We start from the raw sequence: 20609 nt of genomic DNA, 5'->3' as shown, positions 1-20609 counted from the left end.
GAGACCAAGTTGGAAAGAGCGAGAGCCAGAGACGTACGGTGATGTCCAGAAAGTTGTCCTCCTCCATGCCGACGTCTGTGTGGTCCAGGGAGGCTGCTCGTTGCTCTCCGTTAGAAGTCACCGCGTGGAGCACCGCTTTATGGGAATCAGCACGACAATCATAAGTCAATTAGCTACCAGTCATGTGAGTCTGACCACTGTCTGTCTGATGTCACCGAGTCCCCAGCCCACATTACAGTGGATCTAATCTGGGTCTCCTGCTACCTCATTCCCTCAGTGAGGTCGCAGATAGAAATGTGGATGGTTAGAAAGGTGATGAATAGAGCTGTCGTCGTGATTTGCTACTCTATACGACACATTTCTATCTGAAGGTACTGCAACTTTACATCTTCCTGAACAGGCCGTCGGTGTTAGATCATGGTGTTGAAAAGTGTATCCCTGTATACCTCCTGCTACTGTGCCAGTACCTTTCAGTGCTAGGGCTTTCATCTTGCTGGCCACGTTCTCTCTCTGGTAGGGTCCTCCCACTCCCTCTACCACCCACAGCAGATCCTGGTCAGCTGGGTACCGACACAGGTACTGGCCACACACTGCAGGTCAGGGAGAGATGATACACTTTGATTGACCGATTTATTTTGGGGATGGAAAGTTGTACAGCTCTAGTGTTGTGGAGAAATACTACTACCCTTTATACCTGGTTAGAGAAATAGAGTAATACTACTACTACTACTACCACCCTTTATACCTGGTTAGAGAGAGGGTACTACTACTACCCTTTATACATGGTCAGAGAGAGAGAGCAATACTACTACCCTTTATACCTGGTTAGAGAGAGACTACAACTACTACTTTATACATGGTTAGAGAGGTAATACTACTACCCTTTATACCTGGTTAGAGAGAGAGTAATACTACTACCACCCTTTATACATGGTTAGAGAGAGAGAGTAATACTACTACCCTTTATACATGGTGAGAGAGAGAGAGTAATACTACTACCCTTTATACATGGTGAGAGAGTACAACTACTACTACTACCACCACCACCAACCGTTATACATGGTTATAGAAAGACTACTACTACCACCCTTTATACATGGTTAGAGAGAGAGGGTACTACTACTACCAACCTTTATACATGGTTAGAGAGAGAATACTACTACCACCAACCTTTATACATGGTTAGAGAGAGAGAGTACTACTACTACCAACCTTTATACATGGTTAGAGAAAGAGAGTACTACTACTACCACCAACCTTTATACATGGTTAGAGAGAGAGAGTACTACTACTACCAACCTTTATACATGATTAGAGAGAGAGTACTACTACCACCAACCTTTATACATGGTTAGAGAGAGAGAGTACTACTACTACCAACCTTTATACATGGTTAGAGAGAGAGAGTACTACTACTACTACTAACCTTTATACATGGTTAGAGAGAGGGTACTACTACTACCAACCTTTATACATGGTTAGAGAGAGAGAGTACTACTACTACCACCACCAACCTTTATACATGGTTAGAGAGAGAGAGTACTACTACTACCAACCTTTATACATGGTTAGAGAGAGAGGGTACTACTACCACCAACCTTTATACATGGTTAGAGGGAGAGAGTACTACTACCACCAACCTTTATACATGGTTAGAGAAAGAGAGTACTACTACTACCACCAACCTTTATACATGGATAGAGAAAGAGAGTACTACTACTACCACCAACCTTTATACATGGTTAGAGAGAGAGAGTACTACTACCACCAACCTTTATACATGGATAGAGAAAGAGTACTACTACTACCAAACTTTATACATGGTTAGAGAGAGAGGGTACTACTACCACCAACCTTTATACATGGTTAGAGAGAGAGGGTACTACTACCACCAACCTTTATACATGGTTAGAGAGAGAGAGTACTACTACCACCAACCTTTATACATGGTTAGAGAGAGAGAGTACTACTACTACCAACCTTTATACATGGTTAGAGAGAGAGGGTACTACTACCACCAACCTTTATACATGGTTAGAGAGAGAGGGTACTACTACTACCAACCTTTATACATGGTTAGAGAGAGAGGGTACTACTACCACCAACCTTTATACATGGTTAGAGAGAGAGGGTACTACTACTACCATCAACCTTTATACATGGTTAGAGAGAGAGGGTACTACTACTACCATCAACCTTTATACATGGTTAGAGAGAGAGAGTACTACTACCACCAACCTTTATACATGGTTAGAGAGAGAGTACTACTACTACCAACCTTTATACATGGATAGAGAGAGAGAGTACTACTACTACCAACCTTTATACATGGTTAGAGAGAGAGGGTACTACTACTACCAACCTTTATACATGGTTAGAGAGAGAGGGTACTACTACTACCAACCTTTATACATGGTTAGAGAGAGAGAGTACTACTACTACCAACCTTTATACATGGTTAGAGAAAGAGGGTACTACTACTACCAACCTTTATACATGGTTAGAGAGAGAGGGTACTACTACTACCACCACCACCAACCTTTATACATGGTTAGAGAAAGAGAGTACTACTACTACCAACCTTTATACATGGTTAGAGAGAGAGTACTACTACCACCAACCTTTATACATGGTTAGAGAGAGAGAGGGTACTACTACCACCAACCTTTATACATGGATAGAGAGAGAGGGTACTACTACTACCATCAACCTTTATACATGGTTAGAGAGAGAGGGTACTACTACTACCATCAACCTTTATACATGGTTAGAGAGAGAGTACTACTACCACCAACCTTTATACATGGTTAGAGAGAGAGTACTACTACTACCAACCTTTATACATGGATAGAGAGAGAGAGTACTACTACTACCAACCTTTATACATGGTTAGAGAGAGAGGGTACTACTACTACCAACCTTTATACATGGTTAGAGAGAGAGGGTACTACTACTACCAACCTTTATACATGGTTAGAGAGAGAGAGTACTACTACTACCAACCTTTATACATGGTTAGAGAAAGAGGGTACTACTACTACCAACCTTTATACATGGTTAGAGAGAGAGGGTACTACTACTACTACCACCAACCTTTATACATGGTTAGAGAAAGAGAGTACTACTACTACCAACCTTTATACATGGTTAGAGAGAGAGTACTACTACCACCAACCTTTATACATGGTTAGAGAGAGAGAGAGGGTACTACTACCACCACCAACCTTTATACATGGATAGAGAGAGAGGGTACTACTACTACCAACCTTTATACATGGTTAGAAAGAGAGGGTACTACTACTACCACCAACCTTTATACATGGTTAGAGAGAGAGGGTACTACTACTACCAACCTTTATACATGGTTAGAGAGAGAGGGTACTACTACTACCAACCTTTATACATGGTTAGAGAGAGAGGGTACTACTACTACCACCAACCTTTATACATGGTTAGAGAGAGAGGGTACTACTACTACCACCAACCTTTATACATGGTTAGAGAGAGAGGGTACTACTACTACCACCAACCTTTATACATGGTTAGAGAGAGAGGGTACTACTACCACCAACCTTTATACATGGTTAGAGAGAGGGTACTACTACCACCAACCTTTATACATGGTTAGAGAGAGAGGGTACTACTACCACCACCAACCTTTATACATGGTTAGAGAGAGAGGGTACTACTACTACCAACCTTTATACATGGTTAGAGAGAGAGGGTACTACTACCACCACCAACCTTTATACATGGTTAGAGAGAGAGAGTACTACTACCACCAACCTTTATACATGGTTAGAGAGAGAGAGTACTACTACCACCACCAACCTTTATACATGGATAGAGAGAGAGAGTACTACTACTACTACCAACCTTTATACATGGTTAGAGAGAGAGGGTACTACTACTACTACTACCAACCTTTATACATGGTTAGAGAAAGAGAGTACTACTACTACCACCAACCTTTATACATGGTTAGAGAGAGAGAGTACTACTACTACCAACCTTTATACATGGTTAGAGAGAGAGAGTACTACTACTACCAACCTTTATACATGGTCAGAGAGAGAGGGTACTACTACTACCAACCTTTATACATGGATAGAGAAAGAGAGTACTACTACCACCAACCTTTATACATGGTTAGAGAAAGAGAGTACTACTACCACCAACCTTTATACATGGTTAGAGAGAGAGAGTACTACTACCACCAACCTTTATACATGGTTAGAGAGAGAGGGTACTACTACTACCACCAACCTTTATACATGGTTAGAGAGAGAGAGTACTACTACTACTACCACCAACCTTTATACATGGTTAGAGAGAGAGAGTACTACTACTACCAACCTTTATACATGGTTAGAGAAAGAGAGTACTACTACCACCAACCTTTATACATGGTTAGAGAAAGAGAGTACTACTACCACCAACCTTTATACATGGTTAGAGAGAGAGGGTACTACTACTACCACCAACCTTTATACATGGTTAGAGAGAGAGGGTACTACTACCACCAACCTTTATACATGGTTAGAGAAAGAGAGTACTACTACCACCAACCTTTATACATGGTTAGAGAGAGAGGGTACTACTACTACTACCAACCTTTATACATGGTTAGAGAGAGAGGGTACTACTACCACCAACCTTTATACATGGTTAGAGAGAGAGGGTACTACTACCACCAACCTTTATACATGGTTAGAGAGAGAGGGTACTACTACTACTACCAACCTTTATACATGGTTAGAGAGAGAGGGTACTACTACTACTACCAACCTTTATACATGGATAGAGAGAGAGGGTACTACTACCACCAACCTTTATACATGGTTAGAGAGAGAGGGTACTACTACTACCAACCTTTATACATGGTTAGAGAAAGAGAGTACTACTACTACCACCAACCTTTATACATGGTTAGAGAGAGAGAGTACTACTACTACCACCAACCTTTATACATGGTTAGAGAGAGGGTACTACTACTACCAACCTTTATACATGGTTAGAGAGAGAGGGTACTACTACTACCAACCTTTATACATGGTTAGAGAGAGAGAGTACTACCACCACCAACCTTTATACATGGATAGAGAGAGAACTACTACTACTACCAACCTTTATACATGGATAGAGAGAGAGAGTACTACTACTACTACCAACCTTTATACATGGTTAGAGAGAGAGTACTACTACTACCAACCTTTATACATGGTTAGAGAGAGAGGGTACTACTACTACCAACCTTTATACATGGTTAGAGAGAGAGGGTAATACTACTACCACCAACCTTTATACATGGTTAGAGAGAGAGAGTACTACTACCACCAACCTTTATACATGGTTAGAGAGAGAGAGTACTACTACCACCAACCTTTATACATGGATAGAGAGAGAGGGTACTACTACCACCACCAACCTTTATACATGGTTAGAGAGAGAGGGTACTACTACCACCAACCTTTATACATGGATAGAGAGAGAGTACTACTACCACCAACCTTTATACATGGTTAGAGAGAGAGAGTACTACTACCACCAACCTTTATACATGGTTAGAGAGAGAGGGTACTACTACCACCACCAACCTTTATACATGGTTAGAGAGAGAGAGTACTACCACCACCAACCTTTATACATGGTTAGAGAGAGAGAGTACTACTACTACCAACCTTTATACATGGATAGAGAGAGAGTACTACTACTACTACCAACCTTTATACATGGTTAGAGAGAGAGAGTACTACTACCACCACCAACCTTTATACATGGATAGAGAGAGAGAGTACTACTACCACCAACCTTTATACATGGTTAGAGAGAGAGAGTACTACTACTACCACCAACCTTTATACATGGTTAGAGAAAGAGAGTACTACTACTACCACCAACCTTTATACATGGTTAGAGAAAGAGAGGGTACTACTACCACCACCAACCTTTATACATGGTTAGAGAGAGAGAGTACTACTACTACCACCAACCTTTATACATGGTTAGAGAAAGAGAGTACTACTACCACCACCAACCTTTATACATGGTTAGAGAGAGAGAGTACTACTACTACCACCAACCTTTATACATGGTTAGAGAAAGAGAGTACTACTACCACCAACCTTTATACATGGTTAGAGAGAGAGAGGGTACTACTACCACCAACCTTTATACATGGTTAGAGAGAGAGGGTACTACTACCACCACCAACCTTTATACATGGTTAGAGAGAGAGAGTACTACTACTACCAACCTTTATACATGGTTAGAGAGAGAGGGTACTACTACTACCAACCTTTATACATGGATAGAGAGAGAGGGTACTACTACCACCAACCTTTATACATGGTTAGAGAGAGAGGGTACTACTACCACCAACCTTTATACATGGTTAGAGAGAGAGGGTACTTCAGGCCAAGCTGGTCGTCTTTGAAAGAGTCCACAAAGTCCTCCAGCATCTGCAGGCCATGGCCGTTTCCACGGTGACACTTCCTGACAAATATGGAGTCCATGACAGGAAGCTGGTAGCGCTGGGTCACAAAGTTATTACACAAGCTGTCTGGAGAGTGAGAGGAGAGATTTACGGTTAGTTCATGTCTGTAAGGTATGCTATAATTGATTGATACGTTATTGATTGTCATATAAAACAGGATAATCAAACAAGATACATTGCAAGAGATCAAAACTGAAGTCTACTTTCTCAAAAAGCTGGGATCTTTTAATGTTGAGTGTAATATACTTTCTCGGTTTTACAAATCTTTTGAGAGTATTTTAACTTTTTGTATTGTTTGTTGGTTTGGCAATGCCACTGTCAGCCGGAGAAATATGCTGAGAAGGATTATCACCACAGCAAGCAAGGTACTTGGAGTCAAACAGACAGGCCTGGATGAGATCTTTAAGGTCAGGGCCCTCCACAAGGCTCACAAAATCATTTTAGACCCAAGCCACCCCCTGTACCCAGACTTTGAACTACTCCCCTCGGCAGGAAAAACAGAACTAGACAATAATTTGGGCCAGGTGTGATATCCCTCCTAAATAGCTGGGGCTAATGTTCCTATCGACCCAGGAAAGCCAGCAGGCTAGTCTCTTTTTATTGGTATGTAACTGTTATGAAAGTTGTATTGTCAAATTTGTTTTGTATTTAAACGTGTACATGACACTGCAACAAAAATGTCCCCATGGGGACGATAACGTCAGTAAAGTGAAGTCTGAATTCTTAATACATTGCTGGAACACTTCTCCGATTAGAGAACATTAAAGTCAAACAAAAGTGGAAAAACATCTGGCGATCTGCCCGTCTCAATGTGGATCTAATGAAAACGTTGGACAAATTAATTCCAGCTCATCTGTTGTACTACGATGTCCTGCTCTGCAGTGGTCCGGAGTCTTCACTGAGCAACACTAAAAACAGTTTAGCACAGGGAACGATACTTTGTACCCAAAATACTGAACATTGTGATGGGTTCTGACTTATAAAACGGAACAATTTAAACTAGGTGCTACTATGTTTTTGGTATAGTATAAAGTCTATATCTTGGCCATTATAGAAATGATCTTCAGGAGATCGAAGCTAACGAATAGCCTTGTGTAAGTTGGGGTACTGTCCAGTCTCCACTAGCTAACGTCACCGATCAAATAAGAACGGTTTTGGTTTAAACAAAACCTTGACAGTTTGACCAGACAGAGACCGCTCACCTTTGGGTTTGACTGAGTAGAACCCGACAGCGTTTCCGTCCTTCCAGAGGAGCTTGGCGAAGTCGTGCTGGCCGTGGCACAGGAAGGGCACCTCAGGTTTGTCCATCTCACCCACGCGGTACACGATACGGTTCAGAATGTACAGGACGATCCGCTCACCAAGACTCCTCGCCTGGGGTGGGGACACAGAATGACACTTAATAAAAAGGTAGCGTGCGCACGCACACACACACACACACACACACACCTCTCCCCAGGAGTTTTCAACAGCATCACAATGCACAAAAACTTTCCTCACTGCTCAATCTACATACACTGTAGTAGGACACAAGATTCAGAAGGGACTTGGTTCAGTACATGGCATCGTCGTCTTTCGCCTCCCACTCAAATGGCTGTGTGACAGTATTTACTGCTCCGTAGCTCTGCTAACCTCTTGTAAACAAGGAAATAACATTTAACTGTAGGGTTTAAATCTTGGCCCTGAACAGTGTACTGCTCCTAGTTTCAAATGTGTGTGTGTGTGTGTGTGTGTGTCTCTCTCTCTTAGGGTTAAGACAGCATTGTCTATCGAGGATGATTGACAGCCATTGTCGACGGTGACGACATCGTGATGTGACAGACAATAGCCTAGCCTATTTGAACTTGACTGGCAACTTTAAGTAAAGAGCGGAGTTGGGCAGTGGACAGCAGGGTAATGCCGAGTGGCCTATTCCTTTGCAATAGCCTGCATAACATATTTCAAAATATATATTATAAACCATTTACAGAATGCACACAAACAATGTAGACAGAGCCGAGAGATTCAGAGCAAAATGTCAAGTCAGGATCTTTTTTTTTTTTGCCTCCCTTGACTAAATCGGATGATCTGGGCCTAAAAGCCAAAGACAATTTTGTTTTATAGCAGACACACACGGTCTAATTGCTATTAAAGCCTACCTTCCTCTTTTCTCTCCATTTGATAGGAGGATGACTTGACATATTAAGCTTCTCTTTCAGGTTTTATGCACCCTGGATTTCTCTCGCCGTGCTATTTCATGATTAAACAATTACATTCATCTAACAGAATGTAAATAGGCTAAAAGTTCTGTTGCTTTTGAATAACCTTAAAACATGGTAAGCCTAAGGTAATAATGAGCGAGATAGAAAAATCAAACAAGTAGCTCAAACCAACCTTACAGTTGAGCAAAGTTTAGGCTTTTATGAGAAAAGAAAATCCTCTGTGCTGTTACGAAACCAAAACGGCCAAAAGCGTAGACTAATCCTACTGAAATATCTTAAAGAGACCTGATATTTATGAGTATTTCCCATATATTACAAGAGTTTGTCAAATGTTTTTAGTTAATTCTTTTTTCTTTAAACATTGGGCTGGCCACATTGTCTAATGGGTGATTTTATAAAGTATAGAATCACGCTAGAACAAAAGTTGATTTTGCCCAACTCTAGTGTGTGTGTGTGTGTGTGTGCATGCACATTGTGTGTTTCTCTATTGCTCCATACTAATCAGAACAAGTTGCAGGGCAAAGCCAGGCAGAGAGCCATGAGTTTGTTTTGACTGGTGTCTTTGTGCTCGGTCCTCTAAACACACACCAGAAATGCAGTGCTCGGCATTCTGTCCAAAAAAAAAAAAACATTATGCATCTGATGGGGTAGAGAAACATGCCATGGGTAATGTGTGTGGGCCACCCATCATATTGTTGTAGTATCTTGTGTAGGGCTGAACCCAAGTACAGTCGTGGCCAAAAGTTGAGAATGACACAAACGTTAATTTTTACAGTCTGCTGCCTCAGTTTGTATGATGGCAATTTGCATATACTCCAGAATGTTATGAAGAGTGATCAGATGAATTGCAAAGTTTCTGCCATGCAAATGAACTGAATCCCCAAAAAACATTTCCACTGCATTTCAGCCCTGCACAAAAGGACCAGCTGACATCATGTCAGTGATTCTCTCGTTAACACAGGTGTGAGTGTCGACGAGGACACTCGGTCATGCTGATTGAGTTCGAATAACAGACTGGAAGCTTCAAAAAGGAGGGTGGTGCTTGGAATCATTGTTCTTCCTCTGTCAATCATGGTTACCTGCAAGGAAACACGTGCCGTCATCATTGCTTTGCACAAAAAGGGCTTCAGGTTATATCCTGCCTGTTTGGCCCTGTCCGGGGGTATCATCGGATGGGGCCACAGTGTCTTCTGATCCCTCCTGTCTCAGCCTCCAGTATTTATGCTGCAGTAGTTTATGTGCCGGGGGGCTAGGGTCAGTCTGTTTCATCTGGAGTATTCTCTTGTCTTATCCGGTGTCCTGTGTGAATTTAAATATGCTCTCTCTAATTCTCTCCTTCTCTCTTTCTCTCGGAGGACCTGAGCCCTAGGACCATGCCTCGGGACTACCTGGCATGATGACTCCTTGCTGTCCCCAGTCCACCTGGCCATGCTGCTGCTCCAGTTTCAACTGTTCTGCCTGCGGCTACGGAACCCTGACCTGTTCACCGGACGTGCTTGTTGCACCCTCGACAACTACATTGATTATTATTATTTGACCATGCTGGTCATTTATGAACATTTTAACATCTTGACCATGTTCTGTTATAATATCCACCCGGCACAGCCAGAAGAGGACTGGCCACCCCTCATAGCCTGGTTCCTCTCTAGGTTTCTTCCTAGGTTTTTGGCCTTTCTAGGGAGTTTTTCCTAGGGAGTTTTTCCTAGCCACCGTGCTGTTTGGGGTTTTAGGCTGGGTTTCTGTACAGCACTTTGAGATTTCAGCTGATATACGAAGGGCTATATAAATAAATTTGATTTGATTTTGATTTGATTCACAGGCAAGGATATTGCTGCCAGTAAGATTGCACCTAAATCAACCATTTATCAGATCATCAAGAACTTGGAGAGTGGTTCAATTGTTGTGAAGTAGGCATCGGGGCGCCCAAGAAAGTCCAGCAAGCGCCAGGACCGTCTCCTAAAGTTGATTCAGCTGCGGGATCGGGCACCACCAGTACAGAGCTTGCTCAGGAATGGCAGCAGGCAGGTGTGAGTGCATCTGCACACAGTGTGGCGAAGACTTTTGGAGGATGGCCTGGTGTCAAGAAGGGCAGCAAAGAAGCCACTTCTCTCCAGGAAAAACATCAGGGACAGACTGATATTCTGCAAAAGGTACAGGGATTGGACTGCTGAGGACAGGGGTAAAGTCCTTTTCTCTGATGAATCCTCTTTCCGATCGTTTGGGGCATCCGGAAAAAAGCTTGTCCGGAGAAGACAAGATGAGCGCTACCATCAGTCCTGTGTCATGCCAACAGTAAAGCATCCTGAGACCATTCATGTGTGGGGTTGCTTCTCAGCCAAGGGAGTGGGCTCACTCACAATTTTGCCTAAGAACACAGCCATGAATAAAGAAAAGTACCAACACATCCTCCAAGAGCAACTTCTCCCAACCATCCAGGAACTGTTTGGTGACGAACAATGCCTTTTCCAACATGATGGAGCACCTTGCAATAAGGCAAAAATGATAACTAAGTGGTTCGGAGAACAAAACATCAACATTTTGGGTCCATGGCCAGGAAACTCCCCAGACCTTAATCCCATTGAGAACTTGTGGTCAATCCTCAAGAGGCGGGTAGACAAACAAAACCCCACAAATTCTGACAAACTCCAAGCATTGATTATGCAAGAATGGGCTGCCATCAGTCAGGATGTGGCCCAGAAGTTAATTGACAGCATGCCAGGGCGGATTGCAGAGGTCTTGAAAAAGAAGGGTCAACACTGCAAATATTGACTCTGCATCAACTTCATGTAATTGACAATAAAAGCCTTTGACACTTATGAAATGCTTGTAATTATACTTCAGTATTCCATAGTAACATCTGACAAGAATATCTAAAGACACTGAAGCAGCAAACTTTGTGGAAATTAATATGTGTCATTCAAAACTTTTGGCCACGACTGTAGTTGACTGGTCGACAGGCTGTTGGGCAACTGATAAAACAAATTTTAAGCAGTAGCATGCACACACACACACTTGAAGTCGGAAGTTTACATACACCTTAGCCAAATACATTTAAACTCAGTTTCACAATTCCTGACATTTAATCCTAGTAAAAATTCCCTGTCTTAGGTCAGTTCGGATCACCATGTTATTTTAAGAATATGAAATGTCAGAATAATAGTAGAGAAAATGATTTAATTTCAGGTTTTATTTCTTTCATCACATTCCCAGTGGGTCAGAAGTTTACATGCACTCAATTAGTATTTGGTAGCATTGCCTTTAAATTGTTTAACTTGGGTCAAATGTTTCGGGTAGCCTTCCACAATAAGTTGGGTGAATTTTTACCCATTCCTCCTGACAGAGCTGGTGTAACTGAGTCAGGTTTGTAGGCCTTCTTGCTCGCACACGCCTTTTCAGTTCTGCCCACAAATATTCTATAGGATTGAGGTCAGGGCTTTGTGATGGCTACTCCAATACCTTGACTTTGTTGTCCTTAAGCCATTTTTCAGCAACTTTGGAAGTATGCTTGGGGTCATTGTCCATTTGGAAGACCCATTTGCGACCAAGCTTTAACTTCCTGACTGATGTCTTGAGATGTTGCTTCAATATATCCACAATTTTCCTATTGTGTCATCACTACAGTGTCTCGCCACGTTGGCCTGGATGAGGGCAATGTTCAAGCAGTCTGGTGAAGTACACTTCCAAGCAAGGGCTTTGGGATGGAGATGCAATATGGCAGTCGTGCTAACATAGCTCATCAGCCACCTGGTGCAAGGGACTGGTTGAGTGGTTGAAAAACGAGTTTTAATGATGCCAACCTAAGTGTATGTAAACGTCCGACTTCAACTGTACACACACTCAGTCAAAGGTTTGGACACCTACTCATTCAAGGGTTTTTCTTTATTTTTACTATTTTCTACATTGTAGAATAATAGTGAAGACACGAAAAATATGCACACATATGGATTCACGTAGTAACCAAAAAAAGGGTTAAACAAATTAAAAATATATATTTTAGATTCTTCAAAGAAGCCACCTTTTGCCTTGACAGCTTTACACACTCTTGGCATTCTCTCAACCAGCTTCATGAGGTAGTCACCTGGAATGCATTTCAATTAAAAGGTGTGCCTTGTTAAAAAGTTCACTGCACCTCAGATTGCTTCCCAAATAAATGCGTCAGAGTTCAAGTAACAGGCACATCTCAACATCAACTGTTCAGAGGAGACGTGAATCAAGCCTTCATGGTCGAATTGCTGCAAAGAAACCTTGACTAAAAAGGCACCAATAATAATTAGAGACTTGCTTGAGCCGAGAAATGGAAATCTGTCCTTTGGTCTGATGAGTCCAAATTGGAGATTTTTGGTTCCAACCGCTGAGACTCAAAATTGAGGTCAGATGCATCTGGTTTCCATAGAAACATCTCATGGATGATCAACAACTTGCTTGGATTCCACCTAGTGGTAAATTCAATTGATTGGACATGATTTGGAAAGACACCCGTCTATATTAGGTCCCACAGTTGACAGTGCACGTCAGAGCAAAAATCAAGCCATGAGGTTGAAGGAATTGTCAGTAGAGCTCAGACGAGATTGTGTCAAGGCATAAATCTGGGGAAGGGTACAAAAACATTTCTGCAGCATTGAAGGTCCACAAAAACACAGTGGCCCCCCATCATTCTTAAATTGAAGAAGTTTGAAACCACCAAGACTCTTCTCAGAGCTGGCTGTCCAGACAAACTGGGCAATCGGGGGGAGAAGGGTCTTGGTCATGGAGATGACCAAGACCCTGATGGTCATTCTGACAGAGCTCCAGAGTTCCTCTGTGGAGATGGTTGTCGTTCTGGAAGGATCTCCCATCTGCAGCACTCCACCAATCAGGCCTTTATGGTAGAGGCCAGATGAAAGCCACTCCTCAGTAAAAGACACATGACAGCCCGCTTGGAGTTTGCCAAAAGACACCTAAAGGACTCAGACCATGAGAAACAAGATTATCTGGTCTGATGAAACCAAGATTGAACTCTTTGGCCTGAATGCCAAGTTTCACGTCTGGAGGAAACCTGGCACCATTCCTACAGTGAAGCATGGTGGTGGCAGCATCATGCTGTGGGGATGTTTTCGGCGGCAGGGACTGGGAGACTAGTCAGGATCGAGGGAAAGATGAACAGAGCAAAGTACAGAGAGATCCTTGATGAATACCTGCACCAGAGCACTCAGGACCTCAGACTGGGGCAAAGGTTCTCCTTCCAACAGGACAACGACCATAAGCACACAGCAAAGACAATTCAGGAGTGGCTTCGGGACAAATCTCCGAATGTCCCAGCCAGAGCCCGGACCTGAACCCAATCAAACCTCTGAAAAGACCTGAAAATAGCTGTGCTGCAACACTCCCCGTCCAACCTGACAGAGCTTGAGAGGAAATGCAGAAAAGAACGAGAAAAAGTCCCCAAATACAGGTGTGCCTAGCTTGTAGTGTCATACCCAAGAAGACTCAAGGCTGTAATCGCTGCAAAAAGGTGCATCTACAAATTACTGAGTAATGGGTCTGAATACTTAATTAAATTTGATATTTTTTGGGCAAACATTTCTAAAAATATGTTTTTGGCTTGTCATTATGGGGTATTGTGTGTACATGGATGAGGGGGAAAAAAAAATCTGTTATCCATTTTAGAATAAGACTAACGTAAGAAAATGTGGAAGAAGTCAAGGGGCCTGAATACCTTCTGAATACACTGTACGACCTTTGTCAATGTAGTCATCGTCTTTTGTTTGGAGCGCTCCTGTCAATTAATTAACGACGCGCACATGATTATGGATAGAAGTAGGCCTATAGGCTACCTGGCCTGCATATAAAATTTGCTTATTTGGGGATCTGACAGTATTTCGGATTGGCTTAACGCACCACCACTAACGAACTGTGGAGCTTCTCAAAGTAATGTTTTCTTCCCATCAAACAGCAAGCAAACTATGTCTGTTTTACATCCATTGAGAATGACAATAGCTCCTCAATGTATTTGAAAAATCTCTCCAGTTCTCTCCCTTTCGATAACCACTCAGCGTGAAAGGGAAAAATGTCATACTCTTATCCAGTGAAAACGTCATAAAAAAAGGCCTACCTGATGAGTTCGTATCCCTTGCGCAAATAGCCTACAGCTGTGTCTGTCCCAAGCTCACTGGCACAGGAAACTGAATTTTGTCATTTGTCTTCTGGTTATCGTGATCTCTGGCTCCCTTTTGAGTCATTTGTGTCTTATTTAATCAAACAGTGCACTTAAAGCACCAGGCAATCTCAATACATAGGCCTATAGTTGATTTTATTAAAAACACATAGGGTGGGTCTATATAAAGGAAAAATTCACGTTTAAAAATATCCTACCTCTACAGAGTGTGTTTCAATGTGCTAGCTTTACATTAATCTTGGGTTGTAGTGTGCGTGTACCTTGACCAGGCCAGTTCTGGAGGGGTCTGAGGTTCTGAGGATGTCCTCTACTGACCACCACTGTCCTGCCAGGTACAGAGCTACCGCTGGAGAGGGAGACATTGAGAATAGAGTTCGTCGAGTATGACATATGGTTAGAATCCAAACTTACGCTGTAGGAAATTTAAACCCACAGACCATAACCTAAACTCTAGTAGATCTGAAGGGATCGGATGTGTGTATGCTGGTCGTTTCAAACAAAACAGCTTACACCTACAGTATGTATATGGTGGAAACTATCAGCTTACACTCCGACAAAGGATAGGGGGGCTCGGGATGGATTTTCAGACTGTGCTGAGGCTGTGTGTGTGTGTGTGTGTGTGTGGGGGGGGGGGGGGTGTATAGCGTTGTGTGTACCTGTGAGCTGATCATCTGGGGAGAACAGGGCCATAACCTTGTGCTTCAGGTCTCCTCCATAGATGGGAACAAAACCAACGTTACACAGACTGATACTGATCTGAGAGGGGGAGAGAGAAAGAGTGACATGGTGTTAGAGTTGACTAAACTAACAGTGTGTACACACACACACACACACACCTTTCTGTGGCTGGGCAGGGTAAAGCTCTCGGTCTTGTCGGGGCTGACGTATCGTAGCTGGGTCATGTAGCCCTCTGCTGCCTGCTCCTCCTCCTCTTGCCTCACTGAATCCAACACGTCCACAGGGAACTCCATCCCTACAGGGCAAAGGTCAGGGGTCAAAGGGTCACTCATCATGGCAAATAAAATATACAATGTCTGGTCCCATTGATGAACGCACTGGGAATGGATTCTTTTAAAACAAAAAAAACTAACTTTACACCTGTATTCTGTCTTCCCCTAGGCCCAACGTAAAACCACCTCTTCATATCCAAAATAAACCCAAAGCAATGAAAATGGAGTCGCACAAAGTATAAAGTGCAGAAACACTAACTCTGTGGCTCAGTCATCAGACAAGGCCATGCTATTCTGAAGTTACCATGACGTCAATTGTTATTTTATTCGTCACATGCTTCGCAAACAGGTGTAGACTAACAGTGAAATGCTTACTTCAGTGACACACTTCCAATGCTGCCCTCACTTGAAGGACGAAACATCCCACCTATAAAACACCTATGTATAGAACCCTCAACATGGACTACAATAGAGAACAGGCTACTTCTATCTGGCCACTACACAACCAACCACATGTACTCTGAAGAGGACGGAGGAAAAACACTGACATTTTGTCAGCAAATTAATTGTACTATTTATAGTATCTAGAAATGACAGTCACCACGGTCTTATTGCAGAAAGGTCCCTCACATGAGAATTATTAATATGAAGGAGATCAAGACTATATGTTATAGATGAATAGTCAGCTATTGAATTAAGGGACAAACAAAAGAACATTCAAATCAGATATGGAAATTGAAAACAAAGGGGTCCATTGTGCTAAATGTTATGAGGCAATATTTTCCCTTCAGGATAGGTTAGATAGAACACACTGAACAGTCTACGAACAAGAGAGAGGGTGTGTGTGTGCGCGCTTTCTACCAATGCTGTTGTTTCACCGGTTTCCTATTAGACACTGGAAGGACAACGTCCACCGGAGGAGACTTTACAGTAGGGCTCTGGGCCTGTTCCGTGGGCCGAAGCAGACACACACATCAGCACTAATGAAAACCAGTTCATGTCAGTGACGCTGGCCCGTTGTCAGTTTCACCCAGTTCACAGACTGACCTCTCTCACACACAGTTCTGTGTTACTGTCACAACTCAGAGACACACAGAGGCTTTCAAGGGGTGCAAACACGACCACACAAATTTAACGCAGGTGTGTACAGGCAAACACTGTCTCGGACGCACGTACACTAGCCCACACACAGGTTCCCTCCCGTCCCAGAGAGTTGGCAGTCGTTCCAGCCATCCTGAGATGTTCTGTGGCTGTCTGTCACCGCCGATCTGTGTCAGCCTCACACTACCAGCACGACACAGAAAAACCGACAGAAAAAGAGAGGACAGAAGACAGAACTAAAGGAGGAGTCACACAACCAACAGGCCACTATGATTCCACTCATTACGCAAAGCGGCAGACGCAATTAAAACTCAGTCCGATCAAGAATATAAGCTTTCTGAGTTTTAATCAACTCGGGGTGTAATATTTTGAAATGTTGAACTGTAATTGTTTGTGTGTGTGTCCACATTTATCCTTTTTTCACCCTCAAAATAGAAAAAAAAATGAGAGGTCCGGACCTTGGGGTCCTCATGTAATTGCAGCCCTTATGACATGTTAGTTACTTTGGGTGAGTGTGTTTCCCTATAGGCATCCCTCAACTTGAGGCAGCCCCCTACTGCCTTTCTTGCAGCTAGCACTACAACTGTGCTCCCCCTCTAGCCCTTACATGCTGACCACAACGCTCGCGTTGCAAAATACATTTACACATACATGTTATTCAATCATTGCACGGGTCAGCCAGCGTCTGCGTGGCCAGGAGCTAAAATAGAACTTGGTTCTATTTGTGACACTCCACAAGTCCAGCCTCTCCCATCTCATTGGTTTTTAGGAACATATACCCACGTGGGTGATTGAAAGAAACTGAGGTCCACACTCCAGTCGGTTGTGGTAATGCACCTAAAGTTGGTTGCCAACCGCCATATAAAGTCCAAAATAAGAAGATGAAGCCTGAAGGAAGGAGGAGAGATGACTAGAAACAAATTGACGGAGTAGAGGACCTTGTGCATTTCAGGTAAAATAACAACCCAATGTTTATATCCCAGGACAATGAGCTAGCAACAGCAAAGCTAGCTGGCTAAATTGCCATAAATGTTTAAAGCTTTTCGACCAGTCCCCAAATTAATATAATTAGTTCAGAGTTTGTTTTGATATTTTAACCTGTGTGTCCTGATGTGGGTGGACAAAATCAACTTGCGTGCGGTCTGGTCAGCATGTTAGCCCTTTTCTGGACCCGAATGATTTGGTTCCAACTGGTTTCAGGCGAACATGTTGGGGTTGGGCTGGCATGGGTCACTACTGCCTATAACCTCGGGGGCTCAGCACCCCGCCTACACGGGGCAGCAGGCAGCCTAGTGGTTAGAGCGCTGGGCCAGAAAGTTTGCTGGATCAAATCCCCGAGCTGGGGATAAACATCTGTAAAGATAAAAATCTGGTAAAAATCTGTCATTCTGCCCCTGAACAAGGCCCACTGTTCCCCGGTAGGCCGTCATTGTAACTAAGAATTTGTTCTTAACTTACTTGCCTAGTTAAATAAAAGAGTAAATAAAAATATGATCCAGGTTTGGGGTAGGTCTCTTTTGCACAGACACACACATCAACCCTCTCCCAACATCAGAAACAGACACGCTCTGAATCGCCCCCCCACCCGCAGAACTTTACCATGGCATTCCAGAGCTTTGCTCTGCTTTCCATTAGGCCAGGGTGGGGGTGTGGTGTTACAAAACCTGCCCTGTTCCCTGCTGACATTTTGTGCTGCTCCTGTGAACCATTTCTGGTTGCTTCCATGTTACACACTACTGTCACACTGGGGAAATTGGAGATAATAAGCAGGGGGATATAATCTCAGCGTAACTATAGTAGGTTCTTCATTTCTGAATAGTTTGAGGAAAACCTACTGCTGTTATTGCTTGGAAATGGAGAAGTCTGTGTGTAAGTGATCTTATGTAGTGCGTCTATGTGCAGTGGAGATATGAATTCAAGTTAAACTTCCATCTCCACTAAACACCTCTCTCTGCAACTGGATTCTGAACTTCCTGACGGGCTGCCCCCATGTGGTAAGGGTAGGTAACAACTAAATATTTTCAGAAATTTTACATGGGAAGTTAAGAACGGGAATTTTGCTTAAATTCATCAAGAAAGGTTAGCTTATAACAGTGAGCCTTTTTGGTGAGACACACAAGACAATTCTAGGTCTTGCGGGATATTTTGGTTAAACTACCCCCAATGCAATGGAATTGCAACCCTCTGCATGCACAGTGCATTCTTCCATCACATGTACAGCTGATTCTCAAGATCTTGCACACTAAATTAAATGCTATTGAGCCCACACTACTACACTGTCTGAGCCAAGGACTACATGCTTTCTGGTAAGTTTTGATTACAATACTGGGTGGGGTGAATATATTTTATATGACTGCTTGTTAACTAGTAAATAGTAGCCTACAGCAAAGTCTGTTTAACCCATTTCTAACAATTTCTGCTAGTTAGTTTTTGCTACCATGTGGGTTTTAGCTTGCTTGAGCCTGCTAACTGAGCAGTGTTAATTCACCTGTTTCCATACAAGTTTCATTTAAAAACATTTCTTACAAAGTAGATGTTTAATCTAACTGCTTAACTATTTATCTGTACATGGAACTGTATTTGTTTTTACTAATCTTAACAGGAAAATGTCACGGGCACTATCTGATGTGTGGAGACATTTCACTGCAGCTAATGTAGAAGGAAAAGCTGTGTACATTTGCAAATACTGTGCCAAATCATGTGTGAAGAATGCAACAAAGATGCAGAATCATCTGGGCAAGTTCATAAAGTTCCCTAAGACCTCACAACAAGCAACCTCTGACAAAAGTCCCTCTACTTCTATTTGAGGTGAAAATGATGAATCAGACACCTTATCGATAGCAAAAGCTCATGGTCCTCCTGGAATCAGACATTTTTTTGACTCAGAGGAATGTAGTCAGATAAATGCTGATGAATGTCTTGCTCGAGCTGTGTATGCAACTGGTTCACCTCTGATGCTCACAGCCCAGCATACACCCCTCAAACCAGACATGCTTTATCTACTCATTTGCTGGATGCAGAGTTCAGAGATCATGTGAAGGTCAAGCAAATCATATAAAAAGCAGACTGCATTGCAATCATCTCTGATGGGTGGTCAAACATTCATGGGCAAGGAATAATTAACTACATCATCTCCACCCCTCAACTAGTATTCTACAAGAGCACAGACAAGGGAAAACAGACACACCGGTCTCCACATTGCAGATCAGCTGAAGGCAGTCATCAATGACCTTGGACCACAGAAGGTACAGTTGAAGTCAAAAGTTTACATACACCTTAGCCAAATACATTTAAACTCAGTTTCACAATTCCTGACATTTAATCCTAGTAAGAATTCCCTGTCTTAGGTCAGTTAAAATGACCACTTTATTAAGAATGTGAAATGTCAGAATAATAGAGAGAATTATATTTCAGCTTTTACTTGTTTCATTTCATTCCCAGTGGGTCAGAAGTTTACATGCACTCAATTAGTATTTGGTAGCATTGTCTTTAAATTGTTTAACTTGGGTAAAACGTTTCAGGTAGCCTTCCACAAGCTTCCCACAATAAGTTGGGTGAATTTTGACCCATTCCTCCTGACAGAGCTGGTGTAACTGAGTCAGGTTTGTAGCCCTCCTTGCTCGCACACACTTTTCAGTTCGTCCCACAAATTTTCTATAGGATTGAGGTCAGGGCGTTGTGATGGCCACTCCAATACCTTGACTTGG

The 20609-nt window shown here is 42.7% G+C and overlaps 1 protein-coding gene across 5 annotated transcripts in view; it reads right to left on the bottom strand.

Annotated features, from left to right (window-relative positions):
- LOC115159222 (soluble lamin-associated protein of 75 kDa) overlaps window positions 1–20609 on the bottom strand; it is a 30986-nt gene that overhangs the window by 5769 nt on the left and 4608 nt on the right. For all 5 annotated transcript variants that reach the window (XM_029708716.1, XM_029708719.1, XM_029708720.1 and 2 more), the window contains exons 2-8: window positions 15688–15824; window positions 15508–15607; window positions 15112–15197; window positions 7699–7870; window positions 6383–6562; window positions 468–590; window positions 38–135 (exon numbers count right to left, since the gene is read on the bottom strand). In XM_029708716.1, the coding sequence (XP_029564576.1) occupies window positions 38–135; window positions 468–590; window positions 6383–6562; window positions 7699–7870; window positions 15112–15197; window positions 15508–15607; window positions 15688–15822 (894 nt within the window). In that variant the 5' untranslated portion in view covers window positions 15823–15824. The remainder of the gene's footprint in view (window positions 1–37; window positions 136–467; window positions 591–6382; window positions 6563–7698; window positions 7871–15111; window positions 15198–15507; window positions 15608–15687; window positions 15825–20609) is intronic.

This window comes from Salmo trutta, chromosome 23 (genome assembly GCF_901001165.1).
Source record: "Salmo trutta chromosome 23, fSalTru1.1, whole genome shotgun sequence".
NCBI classification, from domain to species: Eukaryota; Metazoa; Chordata; class Actinopteri; order Salmoniformes; family Salmonidae; genus Salmo; species Salmo trutta.
The sequence above is the reverse complement of the archived record's forward strand: the minus strand, read 5'-3'. Positions and strand labels throughout refer to the sequence as shown.